Below are 22,828 nucleotides of genomic sequence, written 5' to 3'. Positions count from 1 at the left end.
ACACCAGGACACTCAATAGCGTAAAGGAGCAACTTACTTATCATACTGGGGAAAACAGCAGGAGTGCCATTTGTAACATAGTTTAATTGCATCTTATCACTCGAGGCATTAGATTAACAATAACACAAGTTAGACATGTCCCTAAGGTAACTGTGTGATCGCTTCATTTTACATGCGCCCTTACATTAACAACAGCAAAAGGTCAGTATAAGGACATGTGACAGTGGACACATCAGCACAATGTACCTACAAGGAGGCATAAAGTGGTGATGCTGAGTTTGTTCATGCTATGTGAGGGCAGCAAACCTAATCCTGGAGACCTTGTACTATGTGAGGGCAGCAAATCTAATCCTGGAGACCTTTTACTATGTGAGGGAAGCAAATCTAATCCTGGAGACCTTTTACTATGTGAGGGCAGAAAATCTAATCCTGGAGACCTTTATTATGTGAGGGCAGCAAATCTAATCCTGAGACCTTTTACTATGTGAGGGCAGCAAATCTAATCCTGAGACCTTTTACTATGTGAGGGCAACAAATCTAATCCTGGAGACCTTTTACTATGTGATGGCAGCGAATCTAATCCTGGACATACTCTATTGACTTTTCCACCAGCCACCACTTTCTATCCTTTTTTCAACCAATAATAGATTTGTTCCTTATCCAGTTTGTACTGTGTTTTCCCATTATTTCCCTTTTCAACCAAGAGACCGGTTGGGTATCCGGTCTCTACTACTTTCACCATATTATTTCCTCTTTGAATCAAGTCCTAGATTCATGCTACAACTTCCCCCCTTTCTTTGTTGTTTGAACAAAGCCCTAGATTTGAATGCATGAAGTAGCTTTACCTCTAATAATACTAAAAATTTAGGTGGCTTTGGAAGAGCTGATGGGAATAAAAAAGATGCACATGCAGACACCTGGGGAGCTGGGGCAGTAGAGCAAGGCCGCTTTCGAAGAACTTATACCTGAGGGTCGCCGGGATGTAGGCGGCGGCAGGTTGGATCTGCGGACAATACGACATGGAGGAAGAAGGGTCGGAGGACCTCCCGAGCCGGCGCTGTGTCGGAGAGAACGGCACGAACAGAGGATCGGGCCCCTCCGGCAGCTGTGGGTTTCCTCCCTCGGCAGCGATGACCGTTTGAACGATGCCTGCGATCGCCAACACCGTCTGGGAACGCTGCACGGTGCGGGGCCGCAGGCCGGTGCCTTGGATGATTTAGCACAGTCGACAGCCGCTCGCGTCCATCGCCTCCATAGGTGCTTGCGGCTTCTGGTCACTTGGTCTTGGATTGGAGTGAGCAGTGTTGCGCAGAGACTTGGGAGTAGATGGATTGGAGTGGTGGGGCTATACTAGCAAGTAGTTGTACGTACTAGTACAATAGTGGGCTCACATAGCAATTTTGTCTCATGCAAGAGCCTCGCTATATGCATGCTCCAATGTTCGCAATTGCAACGTTCGGTTTGCGCTTGGCTCTTCGCCTCTTCGAGAAGACGAACAATGATGTTACTACTGCCGCTTCTACAGTGGCGAGCAGGACGGATAGCTTGTTGTAGAAGTACTACTAAGAAAAAGCCTGTCCTTGTTTGCGAGCAACCGCGCACATGGGTGAGGGAGAAGGTGTGTAGTAAAATCAAGCTTCTCCTCATTGTACGAGTTGACGTGACACATCATAGCACTGGCCCCACATGCTTGCCTCTAAACTTGGCTAAAAGACCCGCAGTGTACAATATATTTGCTACAACCTCTAACATTTACCCACCACAAATTAAAATATATGTGGCCGTATGCATCGTTCTGATGCAGAGGTCGGGGAGTCCCCCCTTTTCCAAAAAAATATTAAAATATATATTCCTGTCTTGACCAGATGAGCGTGCAAACTACAATCACCAGGGTGTCAGGTAGGTCCAGAAGACTATTGTTTTTTAAACTTCGAGATGGCCACATAGCATGGAGCCGACCCCAATGATTTTAAGCTTACAGGCACGGTACACGCTATCCTAGACTACTCTACACATGAAACTGCCACACAAGCGTCCGGGCTGCGCTTGGCTCTTCGCCTCTTCGGGAAGTCGAACAATGATGGAGTACTACTGCACTGGAGGAGTACTACAGTACGCTTCTGGCCATCTGACATCGGTTGAACTGCTACATGTCCACCGCGTGCGGGAGGGAGAGCATGTAGCGAAAGCTTCTCCTAGTCTTGCCAGCCACCACGCTCATGGGCGAGGGAGGGACGCTCCTACCTTTGCGTGTATGACAGGTGGGCCCGATAGGTGTGTGGCCAACCTGTCATACAGCCAAAGGCAGGTGCAGTTAAGTCCGCGAGGGAGAGGATAATCAAACTTCTCGTTGATGTACGAGTTGACGCGACACATCAAAGCACTGTTCGCGAAGGAGGACCGCCACACGTTTTTCTTGGTCGGCGGCGTGCTCGACATCGACGCGCCTATCGCCGTGTCGGTCGTCTGCATCATAGCGAGGGCGTCCCCACTACCGCACTACGTGGCCAAGCTGTGGGCGAACGGCCCGCCGGGGGAGCCCAAAGGCACGACCAACGCCGTCAAGGTGGAAATGGAGGTTACAAGCAACAAGGATCCCGACGATGTCGACGTGCAGGAGCTGACCTTCTTGATAGTTCCGCCCAAGCTGCTGGCCGGGGCTAAGCTTGTGTCCCTCTACATTCAGATTGACAAGCTCACGTCCTAAATGTTTCTACATTGCCTTCTGTTTATCTTAGTAATATGCTAATATAGGGATTACCTTGGTCTACTTTAGCTTAAGAAATGGTGGGTTTTGGTGGCGATGCAGCAATTACTCGACATCAGATCAGTAATTTCCAACAGTCGAACGGATATTTTGTGTCCGTTGGATATAAAGTTCCTTTGGGTAAGAAGTACTACTTGTCATCAAAATGGATAAAAGGAGATGTATGTAGATGTATTTTAGTTCTAGATACTTTAATGGTGGAGTACTACAGTACGCTTCTGGCCATCTGACACCGAATGAACTGCTGCATGTCCACCGCGTGCGGGAGGGAGAGCGTGTAGCGAAAGCTTCTCCAAGTCTTGCCAGCCACCACGCTCATGGGCGAGGGAGGGACGCTCCTGCCTTTACGTGTATGACAGGTGGGCCCTACAGGTGTGTGGCCAACCTGTCATACAGCCAAAGGCAGGTGCAGTTAAGTCCGTGAGGGAGAGGATAATCAAACTTCTCGCTGATGTACGAGTTGACGTGACACATCAAAGCACTGCACTCTATATATTTCAATAATTTGCATGTGTGACTCCCAGCTGCAGAGGCCGGGGGTCATCATCCTCCTTTTCGAGAAAAAATAGACGTGTGTGTGAGAGGACGAGTGCGTGCGTGCACCTCTTCTCTTCCTGTATAACGTACTACTAAACTCAGAGTACAAGTTTTTGTGGGTGGCACGATGGTGCATGTGAGAAGTCCCGAGAGATAGGTTTAATGCATTAATTGCAATGCATGCATGCATAAAGTACATGCATTGGTCAATTTTCTCTTAATACTTGCATGCAATGATTTAATGCACCTTGGAATCTGAACATGTGTTGGGGACAACCAAATTGAGCCTTATAAAATGGAAAAACTAAAATTTTGAGATAAGCCCTATAAAACAGGAAAGGAGGGAGTAGAAAAAGAAGTGCTCCATCCGGGAATAGTGCCGCACTTCGAAACTAGAACCGTCAATAAATTTTGAGCTTGCGTCTCGTCACATTCCAAATTACTCCATGCTATATTGAATTGCAAACCTGTTCACACCGATCACAACCTAAACGGTTTCCCACTTAGGAGCGCATTAGTACTCGGTTATAAATACTAGTATGCCAAGATGACTGCACATTCCTCCTCAACTCCTCATCCACAAAAACAAACAAGTCATTCAGCATCCTTCCCTTGCGTCTGCCATGGCCAGCGTGAGTTCTAGGTCGAGAGATTGCCACCAGGGAGAGGTGAGCATGGAAGCGGAAGCACGAGAGATGTCTCGCCTCGCTGCGAGAGCAGCCGACATGTCCCGCCACGTGGAAGTAGCAGCACAGAGGTCCCGCCGTGCCACTGAAGAAGCACAGAGGTCCCGCCGCGCCGTCGATGCAGCAGACTAGTCCGGCCGCGCCGCGGAAGCAGCAGAGATGTCCCGCCGCACGACGAATGCAGTAGAGACGTCCCACCGTGCCGCGGCGACCTAGGAAACTTTATCGCGGGCACTCGACGACTGTTACAGGCGCATGCATGCGATCGTCCATAGCCAGACGGATCAGATCTCCCGCTCGGCGAGGTTGCAGGACGACATGGTAGCCTCGTTTGAATAGGCTACCGGCATCATCCGGCAACTAAGGGAGGGCAATGAGAGGCTCCGGGCCGAGCACGACCTGCTGAGGGAGAAGATCGTCCGAAGTGCAGACCTGCAGGAGGAGACTAGTGCCTTGTTGAAGAAACTTATGGATGAGAATGACATGCTCCGCAATGAGCGCCAAAGGCTGGTGGAGGAATCCGTGGATGTTCTCAAGCAGCGTCTTGAGGACACGAAAGAGCTCGTTGCCGCTCGCCGTGGAGACTAGTTTCCTGGTTTCTTTTGATGTAATAATTGGTTTAGGATGTGGATTGTGCCGTCGGTTGTGAAATGTTGGGTTCTAGCGTGGATGTTTGGCCTTTGTTGGCCTCTTGGGATGTTGTGATTTCAATCTGGTAGCTTTTAGTCCTTCGTGTTAGGCTGGAGTTGTGCTGAACTTCTTGTGAATTGTGGTGGTTTTCAGTAATGAAAATCGTAAGGGGCAAGCCCTTCTTTGATCAATTTTTTAATCGTCCTTATATATTCATCAGTCTTGCTATAAGTCGCACTAGATGCAATATAGGTCCGTCGGATCTTACATCAAGATCCATGCTTTCAGATTTTCTTTTTTCTCTCTTAAATCTCAGTCGAGTGAGACATAGCCACGCCATTAAATAGAGGCTCGGGCGCCATTAATGGAGACCTTGGGAGAGAGGTGGATGGCAGATGGAGGTCAAAGGGCTCTCCTCTCGATAAGCACGCGCAGGGGTCTGATCGCACGCCTCTCGTACTCAAATAGCTACCCTGCACGTCGCCTCCTAGCTAATAAAAAAAGGGGACGCGTGGCGGCACGTAAATGGTACTAGTAAGTAGAACGCCCACGGTTTCAATAATACTTGTGTTTCTGATTGTAACATGACAGCACTTCTTCCAAAATGACTTTGTTGATTGTTAATGTGTGCGCCTTCACAAATCGGACTGCAAATTTACCACAGCATGTTGGTGCCATGTCATGGCACCAAGCCAAGTTTCATTATTTTCATGCGTGTTTTGGATTTACAGGAATTAAAAAACTAAGTTTCTCAATGTTTCCAACCCAGTCACGACGCCCAGAATTTTGAATTTCATTCCCATTTCTTGCATGGAACCTAGAAATTTACCCGAGGACACACATGTGATTTTTCAACCAACTTTGGTGCACTGGAACATGTTCTTGCATTTCGAATTTGAATTATGCACGCAAAGGTGACACGTTTCCTCCCAGAACCATGAGCCTTCTTGAGAGAAGCTCCGATTTGCAAGAAGGTTATACCAAAATTTGTTCCTATTCAGCCAATTTTTTTACCACGGCATGGTACTACCATGACATGACACTATGCCAAGTTTCATGATTTTAAAACCAAGTTTCTCAATGTTATCGACCGAGCCACGATGCCCAGATGTTTGGATTTTATTCTCATTTTTTGCATGGGACCTACTCCCTCCTTCCATCTATATAGGGCCTAATGTGTTTTTCAAGATAGCCTTTGACTATTGACAAGATTAATAGCACATGAGATGTATACTATGCAAATTATATTATTGCAAGCTCCTTTAACATACAAAATCGAAGGTATGCTTTGTGTAAGTTGCATGTCATATATTATTGCTCTAATGTTTGGTCAAAGTTAGCCTCGAAAAACGCATTAGGACCTATATGCATGAGAGGAGTCGACTTCGAGAGAACGTGTTTGTTCGAGAGACACCGAGGACTACTATATATCGATGGTGCATGTAGGCGGGAATTAAACTAAGGGATGGTCTTATTGGTTTCGGGGATATAGGGGAAGAGTGAGAGACGGGGGGGGGGGGGGGTAGCTAGCTAGAAGGAGATTGTTAAGTGTGAGTGTGTGTTTTACCCACCTAGGCGGAAGTTATGTGCACAATAGAGGAGAACGATTCGATGTGGCGTTAGGATTGAGGGTAATTAACTACGTATGGAGACATAGAGACCTTGAACGTGCATGTGTGAGAGGTATACATGCATACGTGGGATGTGTGTGTGTGTGCGCGCGCATGATCGAGATAAAAGAAGGAAGACATAAGTCATAAGATCAACAGCATGGGAGAGACGGATCAGTATGACAATATGCATGCATGTGAGAATGCATGGAAGAAGTCCCGACAATTGAGCATGTGTTTTTGTCTTTAAGAGATAGTAGCATGGGCTGGAGCATGCATCTATGGCGAGCAGAGGGAGTGAGGCGCAATGATTGTGCAAAAGAGACCAACTTATAAATGCATATGTATGGAGAGACATATATAGTGTGGGTGATAGGAAGCAAGACTCCGTGCGAGAAAGAAATGTTGACGGAGAAACTACAGATAGATACAGAGATGGAGATGCTAGCTAGAGGGACATCCGCTAGTTTGGGTGTTGGAGATGACCGTCGGGTGGTTCAAAGGGTGAAGTTATATATGTGTGTGAGAGGGCACTTGACTGCATGTGGAGAGAAACATATGTAGTGTGCATGATAGGAATCAAGAGTGAGGGCGAGAAACAAGGTTGATGGAGAAATAGATAAATAGAAAGATAAAGATGCTAGCTAGTGTGTGTTAGAGATAGGAGTCGAGTGGATCAGAAGGCTGGGTTATGTGTGTGGGTGTGAGAGAGATAGAGAGAGGGTGCGTGTGAGTCACATACAAACAGATATCAGAGAGAAATGAGATCCAGAGAGACGGCGTTTTGTGTCTGCGAGAGAGAAAGATATTTCACAACGAGAGTGATAGCTAGAGAGACATACGAGGGAACGCAAGATATCTCTAGGGAGAGAGGGTGTGTGTGAGCGACATACAAGAGAACAATGGAGAAATATGAGACCCTGGGAGACAAAGTTTGTGTTTGTGTGCGAGAAAGAGATATTGATGAGGAAGAGTCGTAGGTTCTCATATCTAAGGAGCGAAAGACATCTCTGTATGAGGGGTGTGCGAGTGGCACACATGGGAATAATAGAGAGAAATGAGACCCCGGGAGACAAAGTTTTGTGTTTGTGTGAGAGAAAGAGATTCCACATGGAGAATCATAGTTAGAGACACATAGCAGGGAGCGAGATATACTTAGAGAGAGTACCGTCAGTGTGTTACGAAGATAAAAGATCATTGTCGACATACAGGTAGCACGAGAGATACCTGAGAGACGATGAACGCGTATAGGTCCAGAGAGATAGTCCTATATAAGCATGAGTGATAGCTATATGAGACGTATATCTGGATTAAAGGGGATTCAAATATTTAAACTGGAGATCACGACATCGATAATATCATAACGCAAATTGGTGTATCAAACATGCATATTCATTTGAATTTGGGCACACGTGTAATGTTATATAGTTTATCAATATTGGCGATCCATAGATTCTTCAATTACAAACAATGCATGGTTTATATGCAATTAATGTCTAAACGGGATTACACTATACGTTGCGTGTGTGAAACACATTATACATGTTTGAGAAGTAAAAAACCCCGCATGAAACACACATTAATTGGAGACAGTTAGCGAGGAATGCATACATTGGATTTCAACATAAAGTGGTTTCAAATATTTGAAAACCCAAATTGATGGATACAACCTTATGAATCTGAGATCATGCCATTTGTAAACCATATTTATGTATAAACGGTGTTGTGCTTTTGAAAGTATATATAAAAAATGATGTATATAAAATGTAATTCCAATTGAAAATGGATCCCGCCCGAAAAAAATAGAATACAAACGGGATTCGAATTGAGTTGGCATGGTAAACGTGCACTCTGCAAAATTTGAACGAAGCGGGGAAAGTCGCAGTAACTGCCCGGAACCAAAATCTGCGAGATGGAAATCACTGCTGCCTATCCCTGCCACGCAAAGCCTATATGCTAGATTTCTATAGGTTTTGATAGGGGTAGGTTTGTAATTTCACCCAAACGTGACGTAACCGCCTCTCACCCGGATTCATACACGGTGGGCGCCAAAACACAGTGTGTCGTTGGCCGAAATCAACTCCCTCCCCGATTCATATTTATACATGGTGGGCGCCAAAAACAAACTCTCGTCGGCAAATATTCGGTGTATGCGAGATTACCGTCCTATCCCCGACCGACTAGTGTTGCTGTGATGTAGTAGAAATTTGAAACGGGGGCTAAGTTTGTAAATTTCCTCGCATTTGAGACAAGCGCGCCCTGAATACATGGTTCCCCCTGTAACACCCTCGATGCGACTATAGCTCGCACGTGTCGAGGCACGACTTAGAGACATAATCGCATTGAAGGCATATGTCGCAAGTTAGGCAATCTTCACAACATCCCATGTAATATAAATAATAAAGGGGAGATAACAATAGTTGGCTTACACTCGCCACGTCAATCAAGTACATAAATAACATTACATCATCCAAACACTCATGGCCCGACTACGGCGCCAAAATAAAAGAGAACCCAACATGCGACAACGGTCCCAATCACCCCCAACTGGGCACCACTACTGATCATCGGGAAAGGAAACATAATAACGTTGAGAGCCTTCGTCGAACTCCCACTTGAGCTCATACGCGTCTCCTGGAGCGGAATCATCAAGCCCTGCATCTGGTGTAATAGTAATCTGTGAGCCACAGGGACTCAGCAATCTCGCACCCTCGCGATCAAGACTATATAAGCTTATAGGTAAGGCAAGGTAAATATGTGGAGCTGCAGCAAGCGACTAGAAATGGAGTTACGGTTTGGAAATGGCAAGCGATTCAAAAATGACACCGGTCTGCGATTTACAGCAAGTAGGCATCTAAATGCAATGAGATGAACATGCTACAGCACCCAAACATGACAACAAAATACATGGCAGGGATGCATACAAGATGCTTAATAAAAGTCTAGCAGTGAGCTACGGCCAAATCATCCATTAACAGGTTCAAACAAGCATGGCAAAAATGCATATGACAAACAGATCTCAGACTTAGTGAAATTAACACTTGTCTGGAATTTCAGATCAGGTAGCCCTCTTCGGAGCAGCAAAACTACATGCTACAGGACCTTAACATGACAAAGTAAAGCATGGAATGGAGCTACTCAAAGAGCTTAACAAAAGTCCCTTAGTGACCTTGAGCCAAAAGGGATCAGAAAATACAATTGCAAGCATGTGAACATGGCAAAAACATAATCAGTTTTCATACTTAGTGAAAACTGGCACATGCTGAAATATAACTCAAGTAGGCATGTTTACGAGCTCGATGCACTCACTATGGTGCAAGTCATGGAAAGAAAAGCATACACCCATCAAGAAGGCACAAAATTCAAGCTAGACATGGCAAGAACAATAGCATAGCATGCACGGATCAACTACAACATCATCGGCAAAATTGCAAACAAGTTGACAATCTGCCCAGATTCACAAAGTAGCAAAAGTAGAGCTCAATTGACTCAAGTTAGGGTGCTCCATAATTGCAAACAAAGACATGGATGGATAGAGCACTACAATATTAACAAAACATCCTTACTGATCATCCTTAAAAGAGGCACGGATCACTAGGAAACAACATGAACATATGGCATCATGAGATAAACAGCTCCAGGACTTAGTGAAATTACTAAGTCCCTGAAAACAGAATTACTAAGTGCACCACTTTGCAAGCTTGCACAAGTCACCACACACATCACAAAAATACATGGGTTGCACCTTTGTAAAGATGACAAAACCCTTAATAGAACACATGTAAAGCATCAGGGCATAGCATGCACACATTAATCATGGCAAAAATGACAAAAACCTAAATGGAGCAGCAGATCTGACAATTAACTCAAGTAGCCTCCTTCTAACAGCATTTCGGGCATCAAGATGAGCTCAAATGAAAATGATGCAATGGAATGAAATGATACACTCTCTGAGATGAACATTTTCATATGCTATATGCATGAATCGGAGTAACGGATGCAAAGTTACGGGGTCACGAACAGGGGCACTTGGATCAGAATTCTGGGACTTAGAGAAAAATGCAACCTCCGGATTAGGGTTTACTGTACATCGCGAGCCGGATCCAGATCGGGCGGCGTGCCGTTCGAGGTTGACCGGGGCAGCTCGCCGGAGTCGATGGCCGCGGTGGCCGGAGCTTGACGGGGAGGCGCCGGCGCGGCGGCTGCGGAGGAGAACGGCGGCGAGGTCGATGCGGCGCGGGGCGGCGCGGACCGGGTCGAGGCGGAGCGGAGCGGCGGCTGCCGGCGTCGAGTAGGATCGGCGGAGCGGCGTTGGAGGGCGGCGGCGGCCGGCTTCGAGGCGGCGCGGCCGGGCGGAGAAGGGCGGCGCGGGCGGCGTTCGACGGGAGAGGAGGCGGGGGGCGCGTGCGGGGAGGGCCGGCCTTGGGCCCGACGGGCCAGCGGGTGTGGCGGCGGTGATGTGGTCCGGGGCGCCCACGTGGCGGCTCCCGGTTGGCGGAGGCGGATCCGGACGTTGTCCGGCCTGTGCGGACACGTCCGGCGGCGGCGGAGATGGTTTTTTTTAGGGTTTGGACGGGGGAGGATCCGGATTTTTAGAGAGGGGTCTATATATAGGCATAGGAGGAGCTAGGAGATTCCAAATGAGGTGCGGTTTTCGGCCACGCGATCGTGATCGAACGATCTAGATGATGGAGCAACGTGAGGTGGGTTTTGGGCCAAAATAGAGGGGTGTTGGGCTGCAACACACACGAGGCCTTTTCGGTCCCTCGGTTAACCGTTGGAGTATCAAACGAAGTCCAAATGACACGAAACTTGACAGGCGGTCTACCGGTAGTAAACCAAGGCCGCTTGGCAAGTCTCGGTCCAATCCGGAAATGTTTAATCCCCACACACGAAAGAAAGCTAGAAATGACCACCGGAGGAGAACGAAGCGCCGGAATGCAAAACGGACAACGGGGAAAATGCTCGAATGCATGAGACGAACACGTATGCAAATGCAGTGCACATGATGACATGATATGAGATGCATGACAACGATAACAACACACGGAGACAAAGAACCGAACCCGAGGAAATAAATATAACTTAACGCCGGAAACGGCAAGAGTTGTAGTACAAATTGGGAAAGTTACATCCGGGGTGTTAGAACACTCCACCACTATGAAAGGATCTCGTCCCGAGATCTAGGACTGAAAGAATGCCGGGTACACAGAATGGAGGTGATCCTCGCATTCCCAGGTAGCTTCATGGTCGGAATGGTGTGACCACTTGACTTTGAGAAATTTGATTGACTTGTTGCGAGTCTTACGTTCAGTCTCTTCAAGAATAGCAACTGGGTGCTCACGATAAGAGAGATCTTCTTGGAGCTCAATGTCCTCGAAGTTGACGGTGCGGTCAGGAGTCTTGAAGCACTTTTGAAGCTGAGAGAAATGGAACACGTCATGAACATTTGCAAAGTTTGAAGGAAGCTCGAGTTGATAGGCAAGGTCGCCTCTCTTGCTGACAATCTTGAAAGGTCCCACGTATCTGGGGGCAAGCTTCCCTTTGATACCGAAGCGACGAGTACCTTTCATAGGAGAGACGCGGAGGTAAACATGATCTCCGATCTCGAAAGCCAAATCACGGTGCTTACTATCATAGTAGCTCTTCTGACGGGATTGGGCTACTTTGAGGTTATCTCGAATGACTTTGCACATTTCCTCTGCCTCTATGATTAAGTCATTGCCCAGAAGCTGACGTTCACCGGTTTCAGACCAGTTGAGAGGGGTACGACACTTCCTGCCATACAGAATTTCAAATGGGGCCTTGCCCAAACTTGCTTGAAAACTGTTGTTGTAGGAGAATTCAGCATAAGGAAGACAATCCTCCCACTTCATGCCGAAGGAGATCACACAAGCCCTGAGCATATCTTCAAGAATCTGGTTGACACACTCAACTTGACCGCTAGTTTGAGGATGGAAAGGTGTGCTGAAGCGGATGTTGGTGCCCATGGCCTTCTGAAAAGAATCCCAAAACTTGGATGTGAAAATGCTGCCACGGTCTGAAGAGATCACTTGTGGAATACCGTGCAGAGAGACAATCCGAGAGGTATAGAGTTCCGCCAATTGAGCTGCAGTGATCGACTCTTTGATAGGCAGAAAATGAGCCACTTTGGTGAGTTTGTCGATGACAACGAATATAGCATCATTGCCACGCTTGGACTTTGGAAACCCAGTCACGAAGTCCATTTCAATGTGGTCAAACTTCCATTCTGGAATGGCAAGAGGTTGGAGGAGACTAGCTGGCCTTTGGTGTTCTGCCTTCACTCTTCTGCAGACATCACACTCATTCACGAACTGAGCAATCTCGCGCTTCATTCGAGTCCACCAATAAGCTTGCTTAAGGTCCTGATACATCTTCGTGCTCCCAGGGTGGATGGAGAGGAGAGAATTGTGAGCCTCGTTCAAGATCACTTTACGGAGGTCACCTTTGGGTACAACAATATGATCCTCGAAAAAGAGAGTATCCTTGTCATCAAGGCGGTAGCACTTGTACTTGGGTTGACTCTTGCCAATCCCAATCTTCACCTTTTTCACCATAGCATCAAGAAGCTAGGCTTGGCGAATCTGGTCTTCCAAGGTAGGAGAGACTTGAAGGTTGGCGAGGAAACCTTGAGGAACAACTTGCAGATTAAGTTTGCGGAAAGCTTCACAAAGCTCAGGTTGATAAGGCTTGAGAATCAGACTGTTGCAGTAAGCCTTTCTGCTCAATGCGTCAGCAATCACATTGGCCTTGCCTGGAGTATACTCAATACTCGGATTATACTCTTGAATCATTTCGACCCATCGAGTTTGCCTGAGGTTGAGATTAGGCTGAGTGAAGATGTACTTGAGACTCTTGTGATCAGTGAAAATGTCCACTTTTCTTCCCAATAGAAGATGTCTCCAAGTCAAAAGAGCATGCACAACTGCCGCCAACTCGAGATCATGAGTGGGGTAGTTCTTCTCATTAGGCTTCAACTGGCGAGATGTATAAGCAACAACTTTCTTCTCTTGCATCAATACTGCGCCAAGACCTTGGAGAGAGGCATCACAAAAGACCTCGTACGGCTTGTATTCATCAGGCGGAGTCAGAATTGGAGCGGTGATCAATTTCTCTTTCAAAGTGTTGAAAGCAATGTCACACTCCGGAGACCAAACGTACTTGACGTGCTTCTGGAGAAGATTTGAGAGAGGCTTCGCGATCTTAGAAAAGTTTTCAATGAATCTTCGGCAATAGCTTGCGAGACCGAGAAAACTGCGGAGTTGCTTCACGTTCTGAGGAGGTTCCCAATTCACAATTGCAGACACCTTCTCAGGATTCACGGCAATGCCCTTGACAGAGATGATATGACCAAGATAAATAACCTCATCGAGCCAAAATTCACACTTGGAGAACTTGGCGTAGAACTGATGTTCCCTGAGCTTATCAAGAACCAAAAGCAAGTACTTGGCATGATCTTGCTTGTTCTTCGAGAAAACCAGAATGTTGTCGAGATAGACCAAAACGAAGTCATTGGTGTAGGCGTTGAAGATGAAGTTCATCATGCGAGAGAACGTCGGAGGAGCGTTGACAAGGCCAAAAGACATGACAGTGTATTCATATGAACCAAAGCTTGTCCTGAAAGCCGTCTTGGGAATATCTTGCTCACGGATTCGAATCTGATGATAGCCCATACGGAGATCAAGCTTGGAGAATACTTGGGCACCTTTGAGTTGTTCGAACAGCTCATTGATGTTGGGAAGTGGGTATTTGTTATTGATGGTCTTCTTGTTCACTGGACGGTAATCAACACAAAGTCGGTCCGTTCCATCCTTCTTCTTCACAAAAAGAACACCACAACCCCACGGAGAAGAACTAGGCCGGATAAGACCCATTTTCTCTTGAATATCGAGTTGCTTTTTCAGCTCCTTCAACTCTTCAGGTCCGAGCTTGTAAGGTCATTTGCACACAGGTTCCGTGCCAGGCTCAAGATCAATAACGAATTCAACTGGCCGGTGCGGAGGCATTCCTGGAAGCTCTTCTGGAAAGACGTCTTGATATTCGCAAACGACTGGAATTTGAGAGATAGCATCCAATTCACCCTTCTCACTGAGAGAAAACAGACGAATGGTATTATCCCAAGCGGCAAAGACAATTACATCCTCAGACGAATGAGTCAATTGAATCTGCCTGGCAGCACAATCAAGCTGAGTCTTGTGCTTAGAAAGCCAATCCATTCCGAGAATAAGATCAATATCCGAGTCACCAAGAACCGTAGGAGAAGATAGAAACTTGTAGTCTCCCAAGGTGATAGTAACATCCGGAGCAATGGAGTTAGCATGCATGCGCTTACTGGGAGAGACAACTGCTAAAGGACTAGGCAAAATTTGCAAAGGCAAACCATGCTTAGATGAAAACGGTCTCGAGATGAAACAATGCGATGCACCCGTGTCAAAAAGAACTTTAGCTGGAATATCATTAACAGGAAGGTTACCCATGATCACATCTGACGAGTCCTCTGCCTGAGCTGCATTCATCAAGTTGACCTTGGCGTGCTTGGGGTTATGCTTGACCACAGCTGTACTTGCCGATCTGACAGGAGGAGGAGGAGGAGGAAGACGCCTCTGGTTGAAACACTTGTTGGCATAGTGACCCTTCTGTTGGCACTTGTTGCACGTGACCTCTGAAAGCAGACGGTGGTACGGAGCACTCGATCTTGGAGCTTGAGACGAAGTCTTGTTCTGAAAGCCAGGGTTGGGTGGGTGGGAAGAACCACTGCCACCTTTGCTCTTCTGCTGATACGGCTGACGGAAAGGAGGAGGAGGAAGCCAATACTTCTGCTGCTTGGCCACTTGAGTAGAGGGAGAAGGAGTAACATCTCTGACTCGCTTCTTGGAAGCATCACACCTCAACTGAGCAGCCTCTTGCTTCAATGCCATGTTGTAGAACTCATCGTATCTCAAGGGCTCAAAGAGAACAAGAGCTAGCTGAATTTCTTCTCTGAGACCACCCCTGAACTGGTATATCATGCTCTTCTCATCAGGGACGTCCTACTTGGCGAAGCGGGCGAGCTTCTGGAACAACTTGTTGTAGTCATAGACAGATAAAGAGCCTTGCTTCAGATTGCGGAATTCCTCACGCTTGCTTTCAACCACGCTTTGAGGAATATGATGAGCTCGGAAATCTCGACGGGAATCATCCCAAGTGATAACACGTCCACCTCTAGAGTCCTTGTACTGCTGGAACCATTCTGCAGCTTGATCTTTGAGTTGGAAGGAAGCGAACTTAACAAAGTCCTCAGGCCTGACGTTACTGCACTCGAAATGCTTGCAGAGATCCACAAGCCAATCGTCAGCATCGGTTGCCTCAACACAATTGCTGAAAGTCTTTGGCCTGTTAGCAAGGAACTGGTTGAGTGTAGCAAAGTGACTCTGATTGCTGCCTTGATTCCCTTGGTTGCCTTGATTGCGCTCTTGAAGAATTTGCATGATAAACTGTGTGTTTGCATTGGTTGCGGCCATCATAGCTTGCCATGCCTCCGGAGGAGGGGGAGGTGGTGACCGATCAGGATTCGGAGTCGTGCGCGTTGGAGGAGCCATCCTGAAGAGGTTGACCACCATTAGCACATTGATAGATAAATATTGAAGCTGAATCCAACGGAATGAAAATTGCAACATATAGTCTTCACATCCGAACAAAATGAACGAATGCATTCCTCTTGAAATGGTCACATATCCATAAATTGAGAAGCCACGTAGAATTAAGGTAGAGAAATAAATCAACAAGGTACGGATCAAGAACGAATAATCGGTAAGAAATCCCAATCTCAAACCAATATCCGTGGAAGAAGAACTAGAGCTACTAGAATTCCCACCTATGAAACTCCCTAACCTTTCTGGTTATGCAATCAGGTGTTGGGGATACAGGAGAAGCATAATATCTCACCCAAACTAGCAAATCCTACATCCAGCTGTATCCATCCTTCAACACATAACCAAGAAACCTTCAGAAACCATCTACCTCAACCTTCGAGAAGCATCCGTTATACAAGTTATGGCGATACTCCCGAACTCCCGCCCCAGTACTGGGTGGCGTCGAGGTTATCTCACCAACGAACTGCATAAAAGAGATTTTCGATGTCGGCGTACTAGACTCAGGTATTCCAGAACTGCAATGATAAAATTATGATGACAACACCTCAGAGCTCAACTCCCCGGGACACTTCCACTAAACCCCTGACAGGAGGCACCAAGACAATGTTCTCATCATAAAACCATCGGGACGATTCCAAGATACCCGCGTGATCCTAAATTTTTTTAGTGAAATTTGAGAAGAGAAGAGTCAAAACTCTACGTCAGCATGCCTTACCAGAGCGATGAGGAGACTGGGAAGTAAAAAGAATTCCTAAACTCTCCGATATATAGTTCCTAAAGACTCAAAACATTTTTCTAGACACAACTCGGCCGCTAAAAACGATCAAGCAATGGGGCTCCTAAGGTCGGGGAAGGCTCTGATTACCAACTTGTAACACCCTCAATGCGACTATAGCTCCCACGTGTCGAGGCATGACTTAGAGACATAATCGCATTGAAGGCATATGTCGCAAGTTAGGTAATCTTCACAACATCCCATGTAGTATAAATAATAAAGGGGAGATAACAATAGTTGGCTTACACTCGCCACGTCAATCAAGTACATAAATAACATTACATCATCCAAACACTCATGGCCCGACTACGGCGCCAAAATAAAAGAGAACCCAACATGCGCCAACGGTCCCAATCACCCCCAACTGGGCACCACTACTGATCATCGGGAAAGGAAACATAGTAACGTTGAGAGCCTTCGTCGAACTCCCACTTGAGCTCATACGCGTCTCCTGGAGCGGAATCATCAAGCCCTGCATTTGGTGTAATAGTAATCTGTGAGCCACAGGGACTCAGCAATCTCGCACCCTCGCGATCAAGACTATATAAGCTTATAGGTAAGGCAAGGTAAATATGTGGAGCTGCAGCAAGCGACTAGCAAATATGGTGGCTAACTTATTCACAAAAGAGAGCGAGAAGAGGAGGCAAAGCGCGAGCGAGAAACTAGAGAACCACCTGCACAAACATTACTCCAACACCGTGTCCACTTCCCGGACTCCGCCGAGAAGAGGCCATCACGGTAACACACTCAGTTGATTCATTTTAATTAAGTTAAGGTTCAAGTTATCTACAACTGGACATTAACAAATTCCCATCTGCCCATAACCGCGGGCACGGCTTTTGAAAGTTCAAATCCCTGCAGGGGAGTCCCAACTTAGCCCATGACAAGCTCTCACGGTCAACGAAGGAATGAACCTCCTCCCAAGACGTTCCGATCAGACTCGATATCTCGGTTACTCAAGACACTTCGACAGGTTAAAACAAGACCAGCAACACCGCCCGAATGTGCCGGCAAATCCCGATAGGAGCTGCACATATCTCTTTCTCAGGGCACACTCAGATTGTCTTAGGTACGGGTAGGCCAGCCCAGAGTTGCCCCTGGTGGCCACCGGCAGCTGACAGGTGGACCAACACTCAGAGGAGCACTGGCCCGGGGGGGTTTAAAATAATGATGACCCTTGAGTCTGCAGAACCCAAGGGAAAGAAAAGGCTAGGTGGCAAATGGTAAAACCAAGGTTGGGCATTGCTGGAAAAGCTTTAATCAAGGCGAAATATCAAGGGGTTCCCATTATAACCCAACCGCGTAAGGAACGCAAAATCCGGGAACATAACACCGATATGACGGAAACTAGGGCGGCAAGAGTGGAACAAAACACTAGGCGAGAGGCCGAGCCTTCCACCCTTTACCAAGTATATAGATGCATTAAGATAACATAGCAATATAATGATATCCCAACAAGTAAATAAATGTTCCAACAAGGAACAGCCTCCAATCTTCACCTGCAACTAGCAGTGCTATAAGAGGGGCTGAGCAAAGCGGTAACATAGCCAATCAACGGTTTGCTAGGACAATGGAGGGTTAGAGGTTTGACATGGCAATTTGGGAGGCTTGCAAGCAAGTGGTAGGCATCGTAGCAATGGCATAGCAAAAGAGCGAGCAAACTAACATAGCAAAGATAGTAGTGATTTCGAGGGTATGATCATCTTGCCTGCACAGTTGTCAGAGTTGACTGGATCCTCGAAAGCAAACTCAATGGGCTCCTCGTTAGCGAACTCGTCTCCCGGCTCTATCCAAACAAGACAAACAAGCAACAAGGATACAATCAACCACGTGCAAGACCAAGCAATATGATGCAAAGATGATATGCTATGCGGGATGCGATGCGGGACGCAAAATGCAAGATATGACACGATATGCAAGAACCTGGCCTCAACATGGAAAACAAAGTGTTCCACTGGAAAGATGAGATGAAATCGCTTGAAAACGATATAAAGAACGCCGGAATCAGAGTTACGGTTTGGAAATGGCAAGCGATTCAAAAATGACACCGGTCTGCGATTTACAACAAGTAGGCATCTAAATGCAATGAGATGAACATGCTACAACACCCAAACATGACAACAAAATACATGGCAGGGATGCATACAAGATGCTTAACAAAAGTCTAGCAGTGAGCTACGGCCAAATCATCCATTAACAGGTTCAAACAAGCATGGCAAAAATGCATATGACAAACAGATCTTAGACTTAGTGAAATTAACACTTGTCTGGAATTTCAGATCAGGTAGCCCTCTTCGGAGCAGCAAAACTACATGCTACAGGACCTTAACATGACAAAGTAAAGCATGGAATGGAGCTACTCAAAGAGCTTAACAAAAGTCCCTTAGTGACCTTGAGCCAAAAGGGATCAGAAAATACAATTGCAAGCATGTGAACATGGCAAAAACATAATCAATTTTCATACTTAGTGAAAACTGGCACATGCTGAAATATAACTCAAGTAGGCATGTTTACGAGCTCAATGCACTCACTACGGTGCAAGTCATGGAAATACAAGCATACACCCATCAAGAAGGCACAAAATTCAAGCTAGACATGGCAAGAACAATAGCATAGCATGCACGGATCAACTACAACATCATCGGCAAAATTGCAAACAAGTTGACAATCTGCCCAGATTCACAAAGTAGCAAAAGTAGAACTCGATTGACTCAAGTTAGGGTGCTCCATAATTGCAAACAAAGACATGGATGGATAGAGCACTACAATATTAACAAAACATCCTTACTGATCATCCTTAAAAGAGGCACGGATCACTAGGAAACAACATGAACATATGGCATCATGAGATAAACAGCTCCAGGACTTAGTGAAATTACTAAGTCCCTGAAAACAGAATTACTAAGTGCACCACTTTGCAAGCTTGCACAAGTCACCACACACATCACAAAAATACATGGGTTGCACCTTTGTAAAGATGACAAAACCCTTAATAGAACACATGTAGAGCATCAGGGCATAGCATGCACACATTAATCATGGCAAAAATGACAAAAACCTAAATGGAGCAGCAGATCTGACAATTAACTCAAGTAGCCTCCTTCTAACAGCATTTCGGGCATCAAGATGAGCTCAAATGAAAATGATGCAATGGAATGAAATGATGCACTCTCTGAGATGAACATTTTCATATGCTATATGCATGAATCGGAGCTACGGATGCAAAGTTACGGGGTCACGAACAGGGGCACTTGGATCAGAATTCTGGGACTTAGAGAAAAATGCAACCTCCGGATTAGGGTTTACTGTATATCGCGAGCCGGATCCAGATCGGGCGGCGTGCCGTTCGAGGTTGACCGGGGCAGCTCGCCGGAGTCGATGGCCGCGGTGGCCGGAGCTTGACGGGGAGGCGGCGGCGCGGCGGCTGCGGAGGAGAACGGCGGCGAGGTCGATGCGGCGCGGGGCGGCGCGGACCGGGTCGAGGCGGAGCGGAGCGGCGGCTGCCGGCGTCGAGTCGGAGCGGCGGAGCGGCGTTGGAGGGCGGCAGCGGCCGGCTTTGAGGCGGCGTGGCCGGGCAGAGAAGGGCGGCGCGGGCGGCGTTCGACGGGAGAGGAGGCGGGGCCCGGGCGCGCGCGGGGAGGGCCGGCCTTGGGCCCGACGGGCCGGCGGGTGTGGCGGCGGTGATGTGGTCCGGGGCGCCCACGTGGAGGCTCCCGGTTGGCGGAGGCGGATCCGGATGTTGTCCGGCCTGTGCGGACAAGTCCGGCGGCGGCGGAGATGGTTTTTTTAGGGTTTGGACGGGGGAGGATCCGGATTTTTCGAGAGGGGTCTATATATAGGCATAGGAGGAGCTAGGAGAGTCCAAATGAGGTGCGGTTTTCGGCCACGCGATCGTGATCGAACGATCTAGATGATGGAGCAAGGTTAGGTGGGTTTGGGGCCAAAATAGAGGGGTGTTGGGCTGCAACACACAGGAGGCCTTTTTGGTCCCTCGGTTAACCGTTGGAGTATCAAACGAAGTCCAAATGATACGAAACTTGACAGGCAGTCTACCGGTAGTAAACCAAGGCCGCTTGGCATGTCTCGGTCCAATCCGGAAATGTTTAATCCCCGCACACGAAAGAAAGCTAGAAATGACCACCGGAGGAGAAAGAAGCGCCGGAATGCAAAACGGACAACGGGGAAATTGCTCGAATGCATGAGACGAACACGTATGCAAATGCAATGCACATGATGACATGATATGAGATGCATGACAACGATAACAACACACGGAGACAAAGAACCGAACCCAAGGAAATAAATATAACTTAACGCCGTAAAACGGCAAGAGTTGGAGTACAAATTGGGAAAGTTACATCCGGGGTGTTACACCCCTTCCTCTCTACCCCCCTTTTCCCCATTCGTACTCCGTGGGCGCCAAAACACCCTCTCCACCCCACCCTTCTCCGTCCGCCGCCATCCGCCACCCCATCCACCGCCGTCCTCCTCCACCATGCCGGAGCTGATACCCCGACGCTGCCATCCATTACAAGAGATCGACCTCTCTCATCCACGGCTTCAGACCAGGATCCTTGCATCCCGTCCTCTCGCTTCATCCCCGCCGTCGTCCACCTTGCCGGCGCCGCTCCTACGACCGTCTCGTCCACCGCGCCCCGCCGCCATCGTCTACCCTCCTAGATCTGCTTCCACGCTGCCGACAGCCATTGCTACCGCAGCACCGTCAAATTCTCAGCAGATGCCTACACGGTGCCGCACCAGAGGCGGTACTCTTTCGTATCTGCTCAACTTATTTATCGCAGTAAGAAAATAGATCGCCACTGCTTTACTCTGATTTCTTATCTTGGTTGCGAAGTTGCCTTTGTCCGGTTTGCACCTTTAGATCCGCCATGGCACGCTCAACACCATACTCGCAATGCTTATGGTTTTCCCCTTTTATATTCCACACTAGTTAAATCACAGTAGACTAAATTTCAAAATTGGGTCAGTCGATTTTTTAGAGCTCGCCGGAGTTCGCCGGTGCGATCGAAGGGGCTCGGGTGGTTGTGGGGCCTCGCCGAACGAAGAAAACTCGACGCGGGTGGGGGTTGGGGTGGGGGTGTGGGGTGGGGGTGGCGGAGGAACACAGGCGGTGGGGCCAGTGGTCCGGCTGGCGGCCCGTGCGGTGTTCTGTATGGGAAGAATTAGAGACGAGGAAGAAGAAGGGTTAGGAGACGTAGGATCTTCATCCAACCGCCTGAAATGGTCGAGAGACAGCTAGGAGTTGCATTCTTAATGCGCTCTGGTTCATCATGTGTGGGCACTGCGCAGCCAACATTTTATTATCCAAAATCTGCTTGCTCTTCTTTACCATGTTCCTCTTCCGTTCTTCTTTAATATGTACTCTCTCCATTCCTAAATACAAGTCTTTGTATAGATTCCGCCATGGACTACATATGGAGCAAAATGAGTGAATCTACACTCTAAAATGTACCTGGATACATCTGTATGTGATCCATAGTGGAAATCTCTACCAAGACTTATATTTTTTAACGGAGGGAGTATGATAGTAGTGCAGTATGTTCCTTGTACTGAAGATGAGCAAGGACATTTGCAGTGTAGAGGTCTATACGGTCGGTTGTGATGGACACTTTGAGCCTCTTTGATTCGTAGGATCTTGTAAACATAGGAATAGGATTTGTAGTGGCCTACCCACTTGAATCCTATAAAAATAGCAAGGAAATGCGGGAAGCTGTGTCGCCTTTGAGAGTTACATTGATATTAACAGTACCGCACCTTCACTTGAAGAGAGCTGGTATCCGAAGCCTTTCTAGCCGTACCGGCAATACTAGCACATATATTCCAGCAAGTTCCACTTTGCTGATTTTACTCTGATGCTTAAGGTTTTCCCGTTATATCTACACTATGATCTGTGTAGCTGCTTTGTGTCGCACTAGCAGCAGTCCACTCTTGAAGCTAAACACTGCAATGACTTACAAAATTGGCACCAAGGCATTGAGTGCCATTCTGGATGCAATGAAACTCATACGCTCCCCACCTATTGATTCTTGTTCAGAATATCATCCTAATGACTATTCTAACCTCGAGGAGTCAAAGGCAGATGGCCTGTCCTGTTCACCCATTAAGGTGCATGTTCTAATTTGGCAATGTTTTATTGATTGCGGGTATCT

The 22,828-nt window shown here is 47.3% G+C and overlaps 1 protein-coding gene across 1 annotated transcript; it reads left to right on the top strand.

The window, feature by feature from the left end:
• The first annotated feature begins 1,865 nt into the window (after window positions 1-1,865).
• LOC147980320 (uncharacterized) lies at window positions 1,866-2,834 on the top strand. The gene is made up of 3 exons (XM_087515557.1): window positions 1,866-1,899; window positions 2,382-2,700; window positions 2,810-2,834. The coding sequence occupies exons 1-3, from the start codon at window positions 1,866-1,868 to the stop codon at window positions 2,832-2,834; spliced, it is 378 nt and encodes a 125-aa protein (XP_087371683.1).
• The last annotated feature ends 19,994 nt before the right edge of the window (window positions 2,835-22,828 follow it).

The sequence above is a fragment of the Triticum urartu genome, chromosome 3A (assembly GCF_056163025.1).
Source record: "Triticum urartu cultivar PI428250 chromosome 3A, HENAU_Tu73, whole genome shotgun sequence".
Lineage (NCBI taxonomy): Eukaryota > Viridiplantae > Streptophyta > Magnoliopsida > Poales > Poaceae > Triticum > Triticum urartu.
The sequence above is the reverse complement of the archived record's forward strand: the minus strand, read 5'-3'. Positions and strand labels throughout refer to the sequence as shown.